The 13,984-nt window shown below is 39.9% G+C and overlaps 2 protein-coding genes across 2 annotated transcripts; both read left to right on the top strand.

Moving 5' to 3' along the window:
- The first annotated feature begins 6 nt into the window (after nucleotides 1–6).
- On the top strand, nucleotides 7–4,899 carry LOC103384111 (tripartite motif-containing protein 16-like). Its single transcript, XM_008317500.3, has 7 exons — nucleotides 7–1,413; nucleotides 1,955–2,050; nucleotides 2,189–2,422; nucleotides 3,184–3,340; nucleotides 3,427–3,483; nucleotides 3,671–3,724; nucleotides 3,818–4,899. The coding sequence occupies exons 1-7, from the start codon at nucleotides 841–843 to the stop codon at nucleotides 4,372–4,374; spliced, it is 1,728 nt and encodes a 575-aa protein (XP_008315722.1). The 5' UTR covers nucleotides 7–840; the 3' UTR covers nucleotides 4,375–4,899.
- A 5,154-nt stretch (nucleotides 4,900–10,053) lies between these two features.
- Nucleotides 10,054–13,328, top strand: LOC103384106 (von Willebrand factor A domain-containing protein 7-like). Its single transcript, XM_025058489.1, is given in 10 exon segments — nucleotides 10,054–10,254; nucleotides 10,400–10,531; nucleotides 10,534–10,609; nucleotides 11,195–11,280; nucleotides 11,365–11,458; nucleotides 12,123–12,239; nucleotides 12,329–12,515; nucleotides 12,615–12,780; nucleotides 12,871–12,987; nucleotides 13,148–13,328. Coding segments are annotated over 10 exon segments (1,323 nt in total). The 3' UTR covers nucleotides 13,295–13,328.
- Nucleotides 13,329–13,984: the final 656 nt, after the last annotated feature.

Here is a 13,984-nt window from a genome sequence, read left to right as displayed (position 1 = left end):
CTTGTAAGTTGGAGCAATGTTACCTGTTGTACAGCAGGGTTTGTTCATGAATTAATGAAAAGTCTAATACTTGTAAACAAATAAATATTATTCCATTAAATAGAGATATTACAAGGCTCAGGTAAATAGTCCAATCTTCGTGCTCTGCCTTCAGTTTACATGGCCTATCCTGGTCACCCACATACTTTTACTGAGCACCAGGTTTTTTGTTTGATAAACACAGGTTGTTTTGATATCAAACACCATCATGAAACTCACCGTCCAGTCGAATGGAAAACCATAGACGTAGGTCTGTGTCTGCCCTCGCCCACACAGACCTGTATAGTCAAATTCTCGACCAACAACAACTTGGTTTTGGCAGATGAAGCACTTTTACCACCTGGTAAACAACCTGTGTAAAATAAATGTTCTGGGGAACTGTGTACAAATGTAGTAATGGAGGTATCAGTTATTATCAAGAAATACCGTAGTATCTGAACACCGTAAACAGACCTGGCTGTTGGAGTGACCGACAACTCCATCAGCCATCATGGCCTTTGTGTGAAATGCTATGATGTGTTGCTTTGTAAACAGATTTGCACCATGTTTTCAGTTCTGGTTTTTTCACGTCACATGATGGAACGATAAAGGTTTTCCCATGGAAACAGATCCAATTTCTGCTTACACTAGAAACAACGTCAAGCCTTTAAGTGTCAACAGAAAACAGCTTTGTCTCTAGATGGTGGTTTGGATTCATTCTGGACATTACACTCCAACTGCTAGGCCTGAACTACATTATTTGTAACTTTTTCTTGATTAAACTTTAACAAGTTCTGGGAATCTTTCTTTTTAAACCTCATCATGGCTGAAGGCAGTTTTCCTTTACCACCTGATGACTTCTGTCCTCTGTGTGTAAACCCAATAATCGATCCTGTCACCATCCCCTGCGGTGACACTTATTGCCTCGAGTGCATCAAGATCTACTGGGACCAGTTTGACCATATGGGTGTGTATAACTGCCCTCAGTGTCGTGCCACTTTCACGCCGCGACCCGTCCTGAGGCGAAACCTGCCCGATGTAAATCAGGAGCCACGGCGGCATCTCCCGGAGCTCACTCCCTTCCCCTACATGCACCGCGAGTCCTTTTGTGACTTCTGCGTTGGCCGTCGCAGCAAGGCCGTCAAGTCCTGCCTCATGTGCTTGGCGTACTACTGCGAGACGCACGTCAAGCCTCACTACGAGTCCGCCACCTTCAAGAGGCACAAGCTGGTCGACGAGACGGGCCATCTGGACAGGAAGATCTGTCCTCAGCATGAGAAAGGCCTGGAGTTGTTCTGCCGCTCTGACCAGATGTGCATCTGTGTGCTGTGTACGGTCAGAGAGCACCGCAGCCACAACATCACCTCGGCAGAGGAGGAGCGCGTCGAGAAACAAGCAAGTGTTGACAAATGCTCAGAATAAAAAGCTAACAATCACATTTAAAATGAATGAACTTACAGGGTTTAAATTCAGAGTGTGTTAGGTAATGGTTTTAAGTTTTCGTTGTTTACTCTATGTAGATAATCTACAGCAGTGGTTCTCAAACTTTTTCTACTCTGTACCACCTGAGAAAACACTGATCTCTCTGAGTACCACCATGATGACCAACATTAGAATACAGCAGCAGAGGCCTTCACTGTTAGCTTCCACCACAGGAGAGACGTTTAAAAATGTTTATGTTTAAATGTTGTATTAATTGTGCGTGGTATGTTTCAGATTTATTCAATTGAAAATGTAAATGTGAAAATATGAATTTTCCCTGCGTACCACTAGAGAGCTCTCGCGTACCACTGGTGGTACATGTACCACAGTTTGAGAACCACTGAGCTAATGTTTTAAATGAAGCTCTTTTTAGTTTGTTTGTGGGTTATTTTTTATTATCCCTAAAACTCCTCTTGCATCACTATGTCTGTCACTTTGTATGCTGTTTCTTCAGAAAATGCTGGTGATTACTCAGTCTGAGGTTCAGCATATAATTCAGGAGAGAATGAAGGAGCTGCAGGAGCTCAAACATAACGTGGATGTTCTCAAAGTAAGACCAGAGCAAGCACTTGGTCAAATACAATTTCTTTTACATTTTCATATGCCTTATATTAGAGCATTTGTGGCCTCATTTGTTTTAAAAAAAAGGGATATATTTTTGGTGAGTGAGAATGACTTGTTCTTTCAGAGCTGTGCCCAGCGAGCACAGGCAGAGAGTGACAAGACCTTCCATGAAATGCTTCAGGCAGTTGAACGCTGGAAGGCAGAAATAAATCAGATGATAATGGCCAACATGCAGTCGGCGATGTCACAGGCTGAGGGCTACTTGGACCGACTGGAGCAGGAGATACTGGAGCTGCAACGCAGAGACGCAGAGCTGCGGCAGATCCTTGAAACTGAGGACAACATACACTTCCTGCAGGTGCTAGATGATCTAACAGCGAAAGACACGAATGACATGAATGCTAAACAAGCCTCTAGTCACCAGATGGCAGCATTACAGCTTATTTTATTAATCTATATTGATACTGAGGGGATTGCATGCAAAATTCTGGTGCCAGCAACGTTTGCAGTGGTTTGTAAATAATACCAGGCACTCGAGAGTATTATAATTCTGTCCCCTAGGGGGCCAGAAAATAGTTGAAAAACACTGTTTTAACCCATCACTTTAGTGAGCAGGCAACAGTTAACTTCCATCACTGTCCCGCTATATCGGTATCAGTTGATATTAGAATCAGAAATTAAGTGTTAGGACGATGTCGGCATGTCAGTTATTAGCAAAACAGTTAATATCGGACCTCCCTACTATTAATCATTCTACCACTAACGACTTTGTTCCTGTAGCCAGTTGACCACCTAATATAGAACAAATAACAACAGAATATGATTTGCACAAGCAACACTGCATAGCACATAATTTGATTTCCGGCGTAACTCTGAACTCACCTATGCTAACACGTCATAATACAGAGCATAAAAACATCTGACTTGTGTATCAGAATCATAATGAAGAGCAAAAAAAATGTTGTACAAAAATGGCGTACAACTGGTGCATGTAAACAAACATAAATTTATGGGGACAACAATAACCCCAACCTGACAACCCCTGTGTTTGTAGCATTCAGTCTGTAAAGAGTCCGGTTCTTAAACGTAAAGCTTTTCCTGTTTTGTTCTGTGAAGCAGAATTTCCCAACATTGTGCGTTCCTCCTGAGGCTATGGTTCCCAAAGTACTCATCAACCCTCAGTTTTCCTTTGGAGAGATGAGCAAGACGGCAATAGAGATGAAGGAACATGTGGATGACATATGTAAGAAGGAGCTGAGCAAGATCTCCAAGACAGGTGTGTTGTTAAAAAAACAAAAATCTAATGTGGAGGATAGAAATGTTGGTTAGAAACTAACCAACCTGCCACTGGAACTCTTACAGTCAGTGAAACCCCAGTGTACATACTGCTGCCAAGAAATGGAAACAAACGCCTGAAAGGTAATTTCTGGAAAATTGTATCCTAAGCAGTACACTTTAAATTTTGTAAAGCAACAAACTGATAATAGTGATGGACGTCTAGTTGGTTTGACTTGTAATCAGAGTTCATTTACTGAAGATATTTTAGTTCATAAAACACACAAATGAATGACAGTCCATTGTTGTGTTTGTTTGTGTATCCAAACAGTTCCAGCCAGAGTAGATTTTCAGGAACCTAAAACAAGAACAGAATTCTTAAGATGTGAGTCTTCTTTTTTAAAATATCATTATTATAAATGTTCAATAATGATAGTGAACTGATATTGATGGAAGTTTGATTTTGTTTTTTAACTAGATTCCTGTAAGATGTCTTTTGACCCGAACACGGTTTATAAAGAGCTGGTTCTGTCTGACGGTAATCAACGGGTCACAAGGAAGAAAACAGTCCAGTTTTACCCAGATCACCCGGACCGCTTTGACGGCTTCTCCCAGGTTCTGTGTAAGGAGCCCCTGACTGGGTTTAGGTTCTACTGGGAGGCAGAGTGGGGCGGGGAGTGTTCTGTTGGAGTGGCGTATAAGAGCATCAGTCGCAAAGGGAAGAACTCACACAGTCTGCTGGGCTACAATGATAAGTCCTGGAGTCTATTGTGCTCAGACTCAGGATACTCTGCCTGGCACAACAAGGCAGACAAAGACCTTCCTCATACTCCCCGCGCGTCACGAATCGGTGTCTTCCTAGACTATTCAGGCAACACTCTGGCTTTTTACTCAGTCTCAGAGACCATGGAGCTGATTCACCGTTTCAAGGCACAGTTCAGTGAACCTTTGTACGCAGGCTTTGGTGTCGGTTCCTCGGTTACCCTCTGTCAAATAAAACAGAACCTTACTGCATACTCAAATGTCACACAGTAGCTGAGAGGGATGTGTAGGTTTTGTTTATAGAAAAGTGTAATTATATCTGTAATATAATGTATAAATAATTATATGTACGCATATATAACCTTGCTGTAATTACGTCAATATAATTTGACAATGTCATTTTTTCCAAATATTCTGACCTTTTTTAGTTAATTCATTATATTAATTTTTGTTTTTTTAAATGTGTAATGTGCTTTTTTCGTATAAAAAAAAAACATGATGTCATGTATGTATAATAGTATGTCATACTATTATGTGCAGTTATAATGATGTGCACTGCCATCGAGGTCATTGAGAGAGAGAGAGAGAGAGGCAACATAAAACATACAACTCAGATTCTATTTTTTGGACAAAAATAAAGAATAAGTTTAAAATAATAAATAATAATACAAAATTATTAATATATTTTGTTGTTGTTGTTGTTGAATTTATATTTCCTTCCCAGCAATAATCCCAGGGTTGGTACAGCACAGAGCACATACCACGTGCCAGGTCATTTACACAGACAAACAAACAGCATTTCCATCTGTGCCTCTAAACACGTCACCACCGCTCTGCCAGTCACATGATACATCATCAACGTAAAGCCTGAAAAAGTAACAAAATGTTGTAAGAATCCACTAGTTAACCAGTGGGGGGGGGGGTTATTAAGGTGGATAAATGTTGCAGACGTCTGTGTAGTTACAGAACAGTACAGGCACCTGTGAGGACAGGCTGATAATCGTTACAAATGAGACCAAAGTTTTCATTTTCCTTCACTGCATGAAAATAAATATATTTAAGATATATAACCGCTATAATTCATATAAAAACATTTGAAGGATTAAATGTTTATGCCATGTACGTGAATGGTATTATACTGCCATCTGTTGGCCAACTGCAACATAAAATAAATTGAAGCCCATTATTCGTCCCTCCATGGGGAAACTCAGTGTGAGTCTTTGCAACAAAGGGTGGAGTTATTTAGTATGTATGTACAGTAGAGTGCAGTAGTCGCTGTCTATCAATCTGTCATAATCTAGCGGATATACGTAACCATTCTGTCATTGTGTTCTGATAGATAGATAGATAGATAGATAGATGGATAGATAGATAGATAGATAGATAGATGGATGGATAGATAGATGTCATATCATTTGCAAAAGAAATGACTCTAATCACAACAGTGTTTTACATATTTTCGTAGGCCTACTTTGAAAGCTTTTGTTATTCAATGAGATGTCCACATAACCACAGATGTGTGTTTTCGTTTGTTCAGTGTGTCTGGTTATATCATCTTTCCATAACATAATAAGAGCAGATTTCCATCACATCACTTCAGTCATGCTCCAGACACAGCAGCTGCATCACTCCAGCTTTAAATACACAGTGCTACTGCGGTGGACAAAAGGTAAAGTTGATAATATGACACATGATAAGATGTGTATGTGTGTGCAGTACCTGTGTGTGTGTTTCTACTAAAATAGTTTTTGGGTTTTTTTTCTCTAGGCAAACATGGTTACCAATGGTTCATTCATCTTGTATGGCGAGTACTTCCAGTTAACAACCTATTCAGTTATCATTACCATGATACAGAATATTCCTCCAAATGCTTATTTCATTTGGCTGGTATTAACAGGGTCAGCCGAGACACTGACGTCAGATTTTTTCTGTCTGAACATGGCGATATCTGACGTCCTGTTTTCATCATTCGGTGTCAGCTTTTTCCTTCATCTCATGACGGAAAGATATTTCTGGTTAAACGTCTACATCTTTTCATTTGGTCTCATCCTAACCGCCCGTCCTCTCTTCCAGTTCTGTATCTGTGTTGAGTGCTACGCCGGGGTCGTCCACCCAGTGTTTTACCTCCACTATAAAACCCTCAGACACAAGATGGTCTGCAGTTCTGTGGTCTGGCTGATTGCCTTGGCCTCCTGTACCTATTGTGGGTACACGTTTATCCACTCCTTGTATATGTATGCATTTTTCATCCAGCACATACTCTTGTTGTCTGTGACGTTCTTCTGCTGCCTGAGGGTTCTCTGGACACTGAAATGCCCTGGTCCGGGGGGCAAATGTGAGAAGAAGAAAAGCCACGCCATGAAACGGAGGGCTTTTAAAAAAATCCTCCTCCTCACAATATTCAGGACCATTTTCTCTTTGTTGTATATGATCGCCATTCCACTGCAACATTTCCTTCATGAAATTGCCTTTTTTATTATCTTAACTGTTTGCATTGATCTGACTTCCTTCAATGGGTTCATTCAGCCGCTCCTTTACCTCCACAGAGCTGGAAAACTTTGTTGCTCGAGAAAGTAATGATGTTCATCATTGACCAAAACACATGGATGTGAAATATACAGTAGTGTGTGTTGTGCTGTGAGACCATTTCAGTTATTGTACAGTGAGTGAAATTTGATTGTATTTATTTTGCAATAATACAAATATTTTATGGTTTTTGCAAATTGAATAATTAAGAATGACAAGACTATATTAAACATGTGTTTTCTGATTTTTTTCTTTTAAATTTATAGTAAACATACATTCTTTTTTCAAATGGGTCAAAGTGTTGTTTTTCAAATTTCTGACCTGCTGACTTTAGGTTCCAAGAAGGTCCAACAGGTCAGAGCTAACCAGTGCCAGGTAAAAAGGAGTGATGTATTCATTGGGTTTGTGAAAAGCTTTGGAGCTCAGTTTTAGAGAGCCTTAAACTCAATTTTCTTTTTATTTCAACAAAGATAAAAGACGTGAGGCCTGGATGATCGTCTCCACCTCAGATGTCAACACCGGACTCTGGTGTTTTGAAATATCTCTGAACTGGAAGAACCGGCAGTTCCATCCATGCACAATAGGGTCTTTAGAGTGATGTTGCAGAAGAAGAGAAGTGTGAAGGACAACACCTAGGTTTCTTATCTGCTGTGATCAAATCCAGAATGAATGTAGACCAGTTGTTCAGAAACTGGTAAGATAAGACGCATCTTGCCGTCCAACGTCTTTTTGTAGCTCTCACACACAGCTAACACGTGCAGCGTGTTTAGTAGAGAAAGCTAAAGGTCATTATGCTGTAGTTGTTTCTCATGGTTTGTTCGTGAACATGTACAAAAACACTTAGCTGAAACAAGAGTTTCATCTCAGAGATGACAGTTCATCTAGAATAAAACTCTGTCAACATGAGTTTGTCAAGGTTTTGTTGTTTGGTCACCTTATTTTTAGAATAGGATTTATTACACAGATATATCAACAGAGAAAACTCTACAAAGGCACGTGTCACTTGTCCAGAGACAAAGTAAGGTGGAGAAAATAATGTGTTATTACCACACAACAGTTTCCCGTATAAAGGGGAGTCTCGTACTGTCATGTCTGTTAAGTCACAGTCAGCAGGACCATTATGTCAGCAACTTCCCTTCTGGCATTTCACCTAAACAATCATTAATTTGAGGAGTCTTCCTCCACACTGGTGACTTCCAAGGAACATAAAAGAACAAGAATGAACTGAGTCACCTCTCAGAAATGATGGCGGCTCCATGAAGGCTAAATATATGTCTTTTATATAATATATATGTCTTTTAACGTCTTAGCCGACGCTAAAAAAACCAAACCTTACTCTGTACATGGAGAATTAGCCAAAAGTACCAACAGTTATCTCACCAACAACAGAACAAAGACGTCCTATTTGCTGGAACTTTGACCAAACAATGCCTTGCTGGCTCAAATCCACATTTTTTTATTGGCTGCCACCAGATTGGCCCTTGTGACACATTCACTGAACTCATCAAACGCATCAAAACACAGGTGAACTCCATACTCAGTCTGCTATATTTGAATACTTTAGTTATGAGTATAATATCAACCCAAAGTTTTTACATTTAAGCAAAACTGCTGAATAAACAAGTTCTTGTCGGTTCTGTTGTGTCATTATTCCCATTGTGCGATTAATATTTATTTAACTGTATGTCACATTTGTTACAACAGAAATAAAAATCTGTCAATTCTGAAAACTCACCTTCTTGAGAATTGTCAACTATCTCCTCGAATTAGTAAAAATATAGAGGCCACTACTAACCTCTGATTTACTCATACTTACTGCTCTAGGCTTTGTACCTGCTGTCAAATACAGCAGTGCCTACACACACATAACGCTGTGAGTTTTTTCCAGTTGTATAAAAAAACATTGGGTGTACAGAATTCTTTTCTGTCATGTTTGACATCTTCTTTGTCAATATAGGATTTTGACTGATTTAATTTATTTAGTCATAAATCGAACTGTGTGTAATTTTTTAATATATTATTGAGAAAAAACCCAAATATCTCAGTATGTTGCACTTCCCCTTTTTTTACATTTTCACATCAGAAAAAGAAATGCTTTGGGAGAGGTGGATTCAGCACTTCTCTGAATGTGTCAGGCGGGGAGGTTAAAGAGAAAATCACAAGATCATGGCTATCCATGGTTATAAAAAACACAAAATGATGATGTCATCACTGTAACATGGTTATGAAATGCAGATGTTCTTCATTGTTGTTGCTCTTCATTGTAGGATAATACTAACTACCAAGTTAAATGGGAGCGGTGGAAATTAGGCTAATGACTAGCCTGCTTTGTAATCAGTTGTTGACCCAGATGATTGGCAGGTAAAATCACAGAGCCTCGTGTCATTGGGATTTTAAACTAATTTCGTATCAAACTCTGCAAAGAAGTGAGGGTATGTAGTAACGGTCACGAACACTGTCTTTATATCATCTTTCATTTCTGTATATCATCAACAGTCAGCTGTATCAGTCTGAGTCAGAACAAGCCACATTATTGCCTCATCAAAATACTTTGAAAAAAGAGGGGGGGTGTGTGTGTGCGTGTGTGTGTGAAAGCTTCAAGGTGGAATACATTCCATCATCTCAAGCATTCAAGATGAACTTTGGTTTCACCTATAAAAGGGATGAATGAGCAGAAACCCTCGTACACCAAGTGGGGCAAAGAGAGAAGGCAGAACTATAGCACGTTATACCATCCACCAGGTTTGATTCAGGATTGTCTCCGACCATAAAACTGGACTTTGGACCAAGACTAGTCTACAGAAAGACACCGTGGTAAGAGAATACACCAATAATCACATAAAGTGAAGGACATTTTAAAAGAAATAGAGAGACTTTAATATGATAAATATTGTAATTAGTATGTATTTATCAATAACCTCTTTTCTGAAATGATACCAGGCTAAATATTTTTGACATTTAAAAAGTATGGTTTTAGGAAATTGTCATGCAGTACAGAGTGAAGTACTACTTTTTATGTACATTTCTAAATATGGTTACTATATAGTTCTACTGTTGCATTGAATTGTCTACATCACGGGTCTTCAACCCTTGGTCAGGGGACTGGTGCCATTCCATCGGTCATTTGGTATCGGTCCACAGTGGGACACGTGTCATATCCCTTTATTTTTTCAAAACAACAGGTCATTCAGACTCTGATACTGACAGAAGAAAGACTGAAAGATGGTTTTAATGATCCTTTAACGATGGCGTGATATTAACAGTCCACAGTAACTGCTGATACAGGTTGTGGACCGCTGGTCTACATGGGTTTCTGCACACACAGTTAAATAGGAGTTCACAGTCTCTGAATTTATATTTCTGTGCCAACAGAAAAAGACCTGGTTTTCTTTGTGAACTCCATCCTCTGGTCATACTCAGGTTATGATGACAGCCAGGATGAGAGTCCTGCTCCTGATGGCAGTGAGCCTCTCCACACCACGTCTCACCCACTGCTTCATGCCACTTTTTGTTTTCAATGGAAACTCTAGCACCCACCTTCACATCACACAAACGGCTATTCTGATGAAGACGGCCGAGGTGTGCCGTGATATTGCTGCCTCTGAGGGACGGAACTTCAGTCTGACTGTGAGTTAAATAAACACTGTGAATCCTGAAGGCTTTCTTTGAGACCTTACAGAGATATCTTTTCACAATGATAACAACAAAGCAGGGACATTTTTGTTTTGGATATTACTGCCGTCCACAGTGTCTGTTGTCTCACTTTGTTCAGATAACAGAGAGCCTGTCACCTGACAGTGTGCAGAGAGCCTGCTCCTCCACCAGCTCCTCCTCGTCCCTAATCTCTAGCTTTATGTTCTACACTTCCATCACCACTATACACTTGAGCAATGCACTAGTGGACGCGGTGTATTGGTCATGAGTGGGAAGCACCATTTTGACGATGAGATGTTCAAAGAAGGACGTAACATAATCAGCTCAGGTACTAAGGAAACCCTAACCTCCTTCATCACATTGTCGACTGGACATTTTAGAATGTTACAATTAACTGTTCTACATCCACCAGCTGTCAAAGGATTATACAGACATTAAAGTGTCTGACTCTAATGATGTAAACTTATTTTGACTGGGGGCCACATCAGCAATACAGTTCCCCTTGAAAGGCCGTTTGTATAGATCAGGGGTTCCCAACCCCTGGTTCGTAGACCAGTATCAGTCCATAGGTCATTTGGGTTTGAGGCCTTGAGTTTGACACATGTGATCTAATGCACCTCTTAGTTGATCAGAATACTTTTTTTTATTAAACCTGTGTATTATTAGAATTAGTACACATGCAAAAATGACAATGTACACTGTCCTGTACAACATCGCTTTAACAGATTCTCACAGGTAAACATTTGGGACTACAGAATAATAGGAGAAATCTGTTTTCAACAGCATATAGTGTGATACAGGTTTTTTGCACTACTTACACGTATTATTTCAGCAAAATACAGCAGTACAATTGGATATGACAGTTCTACTACAGTTTGTTCTGCGGTCTTTCTTCCCCCACTCTGCTGTCAAGGTGTGGCTGCTGTCAAGACCAGCGTGGAGAAGGAGAGCTTTGTTACAGGAAGATTTATTCTGGGACAAGTGTGTCACACCTTACAGGTGTTGTTTTAGAATCGTTTTGGCTGTATATACGTTGATCAAAATATACAGTTGTAAGGAATGATGTCAAACCTTTGTTTCCAGGACTTCTACAGCTACAGTAACTGGGTGGAGTTGGGGAAAGAAGTTCCTCATAGTGCTCTCATCAGCCCAGACCAACCTCTAGAGAACCTGGCTGGTGAGAACATATCTGTGTGTGACAACTGCATTTGTCTTAGGAACATATTACATGCCGATCATCAATATGAATGTGCTGATCGTCAACGAAGACGAAGAAGGTCAATGCATCTGTCAGCTGTAGGTCAACAGAGGCTCATCATGTGATGACATGCAGAGGTGACATGTGCTCTCAGACACCAACCCAGGAACAATCAGTACCATAGTGTCTAACAACAAACTGTAATATGCAGTACAAATAAGTCTTAAATAGTTCCTGAGTAGAGTATCACTCTTCTTTTTTATTTATTAACATCAGTGATCCCCAACAACTGCAGCACATTAGTGTGCTGTGGGAAATGATCTGATTTCACTTAATTGGTTTAAATGCTATTAATTACTTATGGAAAACCATTTATATTTGTTCTCTATGTGACAGTAAGAGGCAGAGCAATGAAATAATCTGCCACTTGGTGGCAGCAGATGACTATAAAAACTAAAATAAGAGCCTGAGCAAGATCGTCATGTATATCTTTGTTCAGTTCCTGAAAGCAGCTCAGCTTTGTGTTCAACTAAACCGGTCCAGTTTTCAAACACTGAATTCTGAGGTGATTTAAACCATATTTTATCAGATATACTTTGTGTGACATTTTTGTTGTGTTTGTGTTTTTATTTCATGTACACAGGCCCAACTGTTCCAACCTGTAGAAACTGTACAGGACAGAACTGTTCTGACAACCTCCTGCAGCAGGGTCTCCTCACTTCAGGCTACTTCAGTATCCTTTCCTCAGCGAAGCCTCCAGGTAGCTCAAAGGAATGACCTTAATATGTATACGGATCTCCCCAGTGTTTAATGGTTTTGTAATGACACAGAAATCTTTTTTGCTCCAAGGTAAATGCAGTCATGGAGGTTTTTGGGACCGAACCAGCAGGAACGACCCCGTGGGGGGCATCAATAAAGACAAAGTGGAGTCTAGCCATGGCTCACTTCACCACAAAGCTGCTGATTTGGCTGTGAATGCCACAGTGGAGCTGCTGGAAGACATCAGACTAGCGGTTGGAGACAAAAACTTCCTGCGGTACCTGACAATTTTAGTCCATTTCCATGTCAAGAATGAAATGATCTTACAACCTTTGAAGGAATTCAGTGTTTGTCTTTTCTCTCTTGGATCCTACAGATTAATGGGTCTCTCTCAGTCCCCTGCCCTGTGTTTTGTGATTGGCACTGCAGACAGCATGAAGGACGACATTGCCGCAGCAAAGAAAGTTTCCTTTGACATTATTGACTCCAAGAGGGGAACAGAGGACGAGCCGTCTGCCTACATATTGGTACCTTTTAACGATTCAGGTGAGAACCTGGGTAACACAGGAAAATAGCAGCGTCATGTCACTGTAATCTTTGGACTACCTTATAGTAATAACTCATTGTCATTGACCGAGTTTGGACCCCTGCTGATGACGACGGATGCAGACGTGTTTAAAGACCGCATTAACAAACTCTATGCAAATGGAAATGGTGACACACAAGACTTGTGCTTGTCTGGATTGCAGGTGTTGATGATCAGAACTTTTTAGTCCAGTATCAACATAGTTACAAACAGCTAATTTCATTTTGCACTTGTACACAGTAACCTGAGTTGAGTTTTTTTTGTTTTTTGTTTTGGTCATCAGCAATAAATAACAGTTTTCATGTCCTGTATATGTCTGGCAGCTCGCCCTGACCACGGCTCCACCTTACTCTGACATCTTTGTCTTCACTGACACTCCAGCCAAGGACGCCCATCTGAAAAATAACATACTTGCCCTCATTGAAAGCTCTAAGTCAGCAGTAAGTGTTCTGTTTGGCCATCAATGCTAAAAACAAATCCCAGTTATTATGATTTTATTATATAGTCATATATACATTAAAAATGGTCATATTCTCGTGGCACCGTGGTCACATTTACATTTTTTTGTGTTTGGGTGAGATTTGTTTTCAAGCAGTAAATACACCTTACATGTAATTTTTTTTATATCATACATGCAGGTTACTTTTATGCTGACTGAGGTTGTTGTAGGCATCAAACGATCTGTCAGATCCACTCCACGGAGTATCACAGCGTCCGAGGCCCAGCTCTACCGTCTCCTTGCTAAAGCTTCTGGAGGTCAAGTCATCGAGGTTAAAAAGTCAGAATTAACCTCAGCTACAAGTGTTATTGAGGATTTATCAGCCAACTGGTGCCCACACTATGATGCTTGGGTGCTACTACATACAGTACGTACCTACATTAAATATATATTTATTCATACTGTATATAGTTGCATGGCACATGATATAATTTTTACATATATATATGGTCGCTACTACACTCTATTAAATTGTATTAATATTTTATATTTTTCATTATAACAGCTGATAATCGACCAACACTTATCTACTTATTGGGTACCCCTTTATAGAGCAACAATAAATGGTTGAATTTATTGGATACACAGTCCACATCATTCTGTCAATGCATATATTTCTGTTAAAATTTTAGTCTTGTTAGTATCCATAAATAACATTATC

This window comes from Cynoglossus semilaevis, chromosome 9, assembly GCF_000523025.1.
Source record: "Cynoglossus semilaevis isolate Cse_v1.0 chromosome 9, Cse_v1.0, whole genome shotgun sequence".
NCBI lineage: Eukaryota > Metazoa > Chordata > Actinopteri > Pleuronectiformes > Cynoglossidae > Cynoglossus > Cynoglossus semilaevis.
This window is presented reverse-complemented; position numbering and strand designations above follow the sequence as displayed.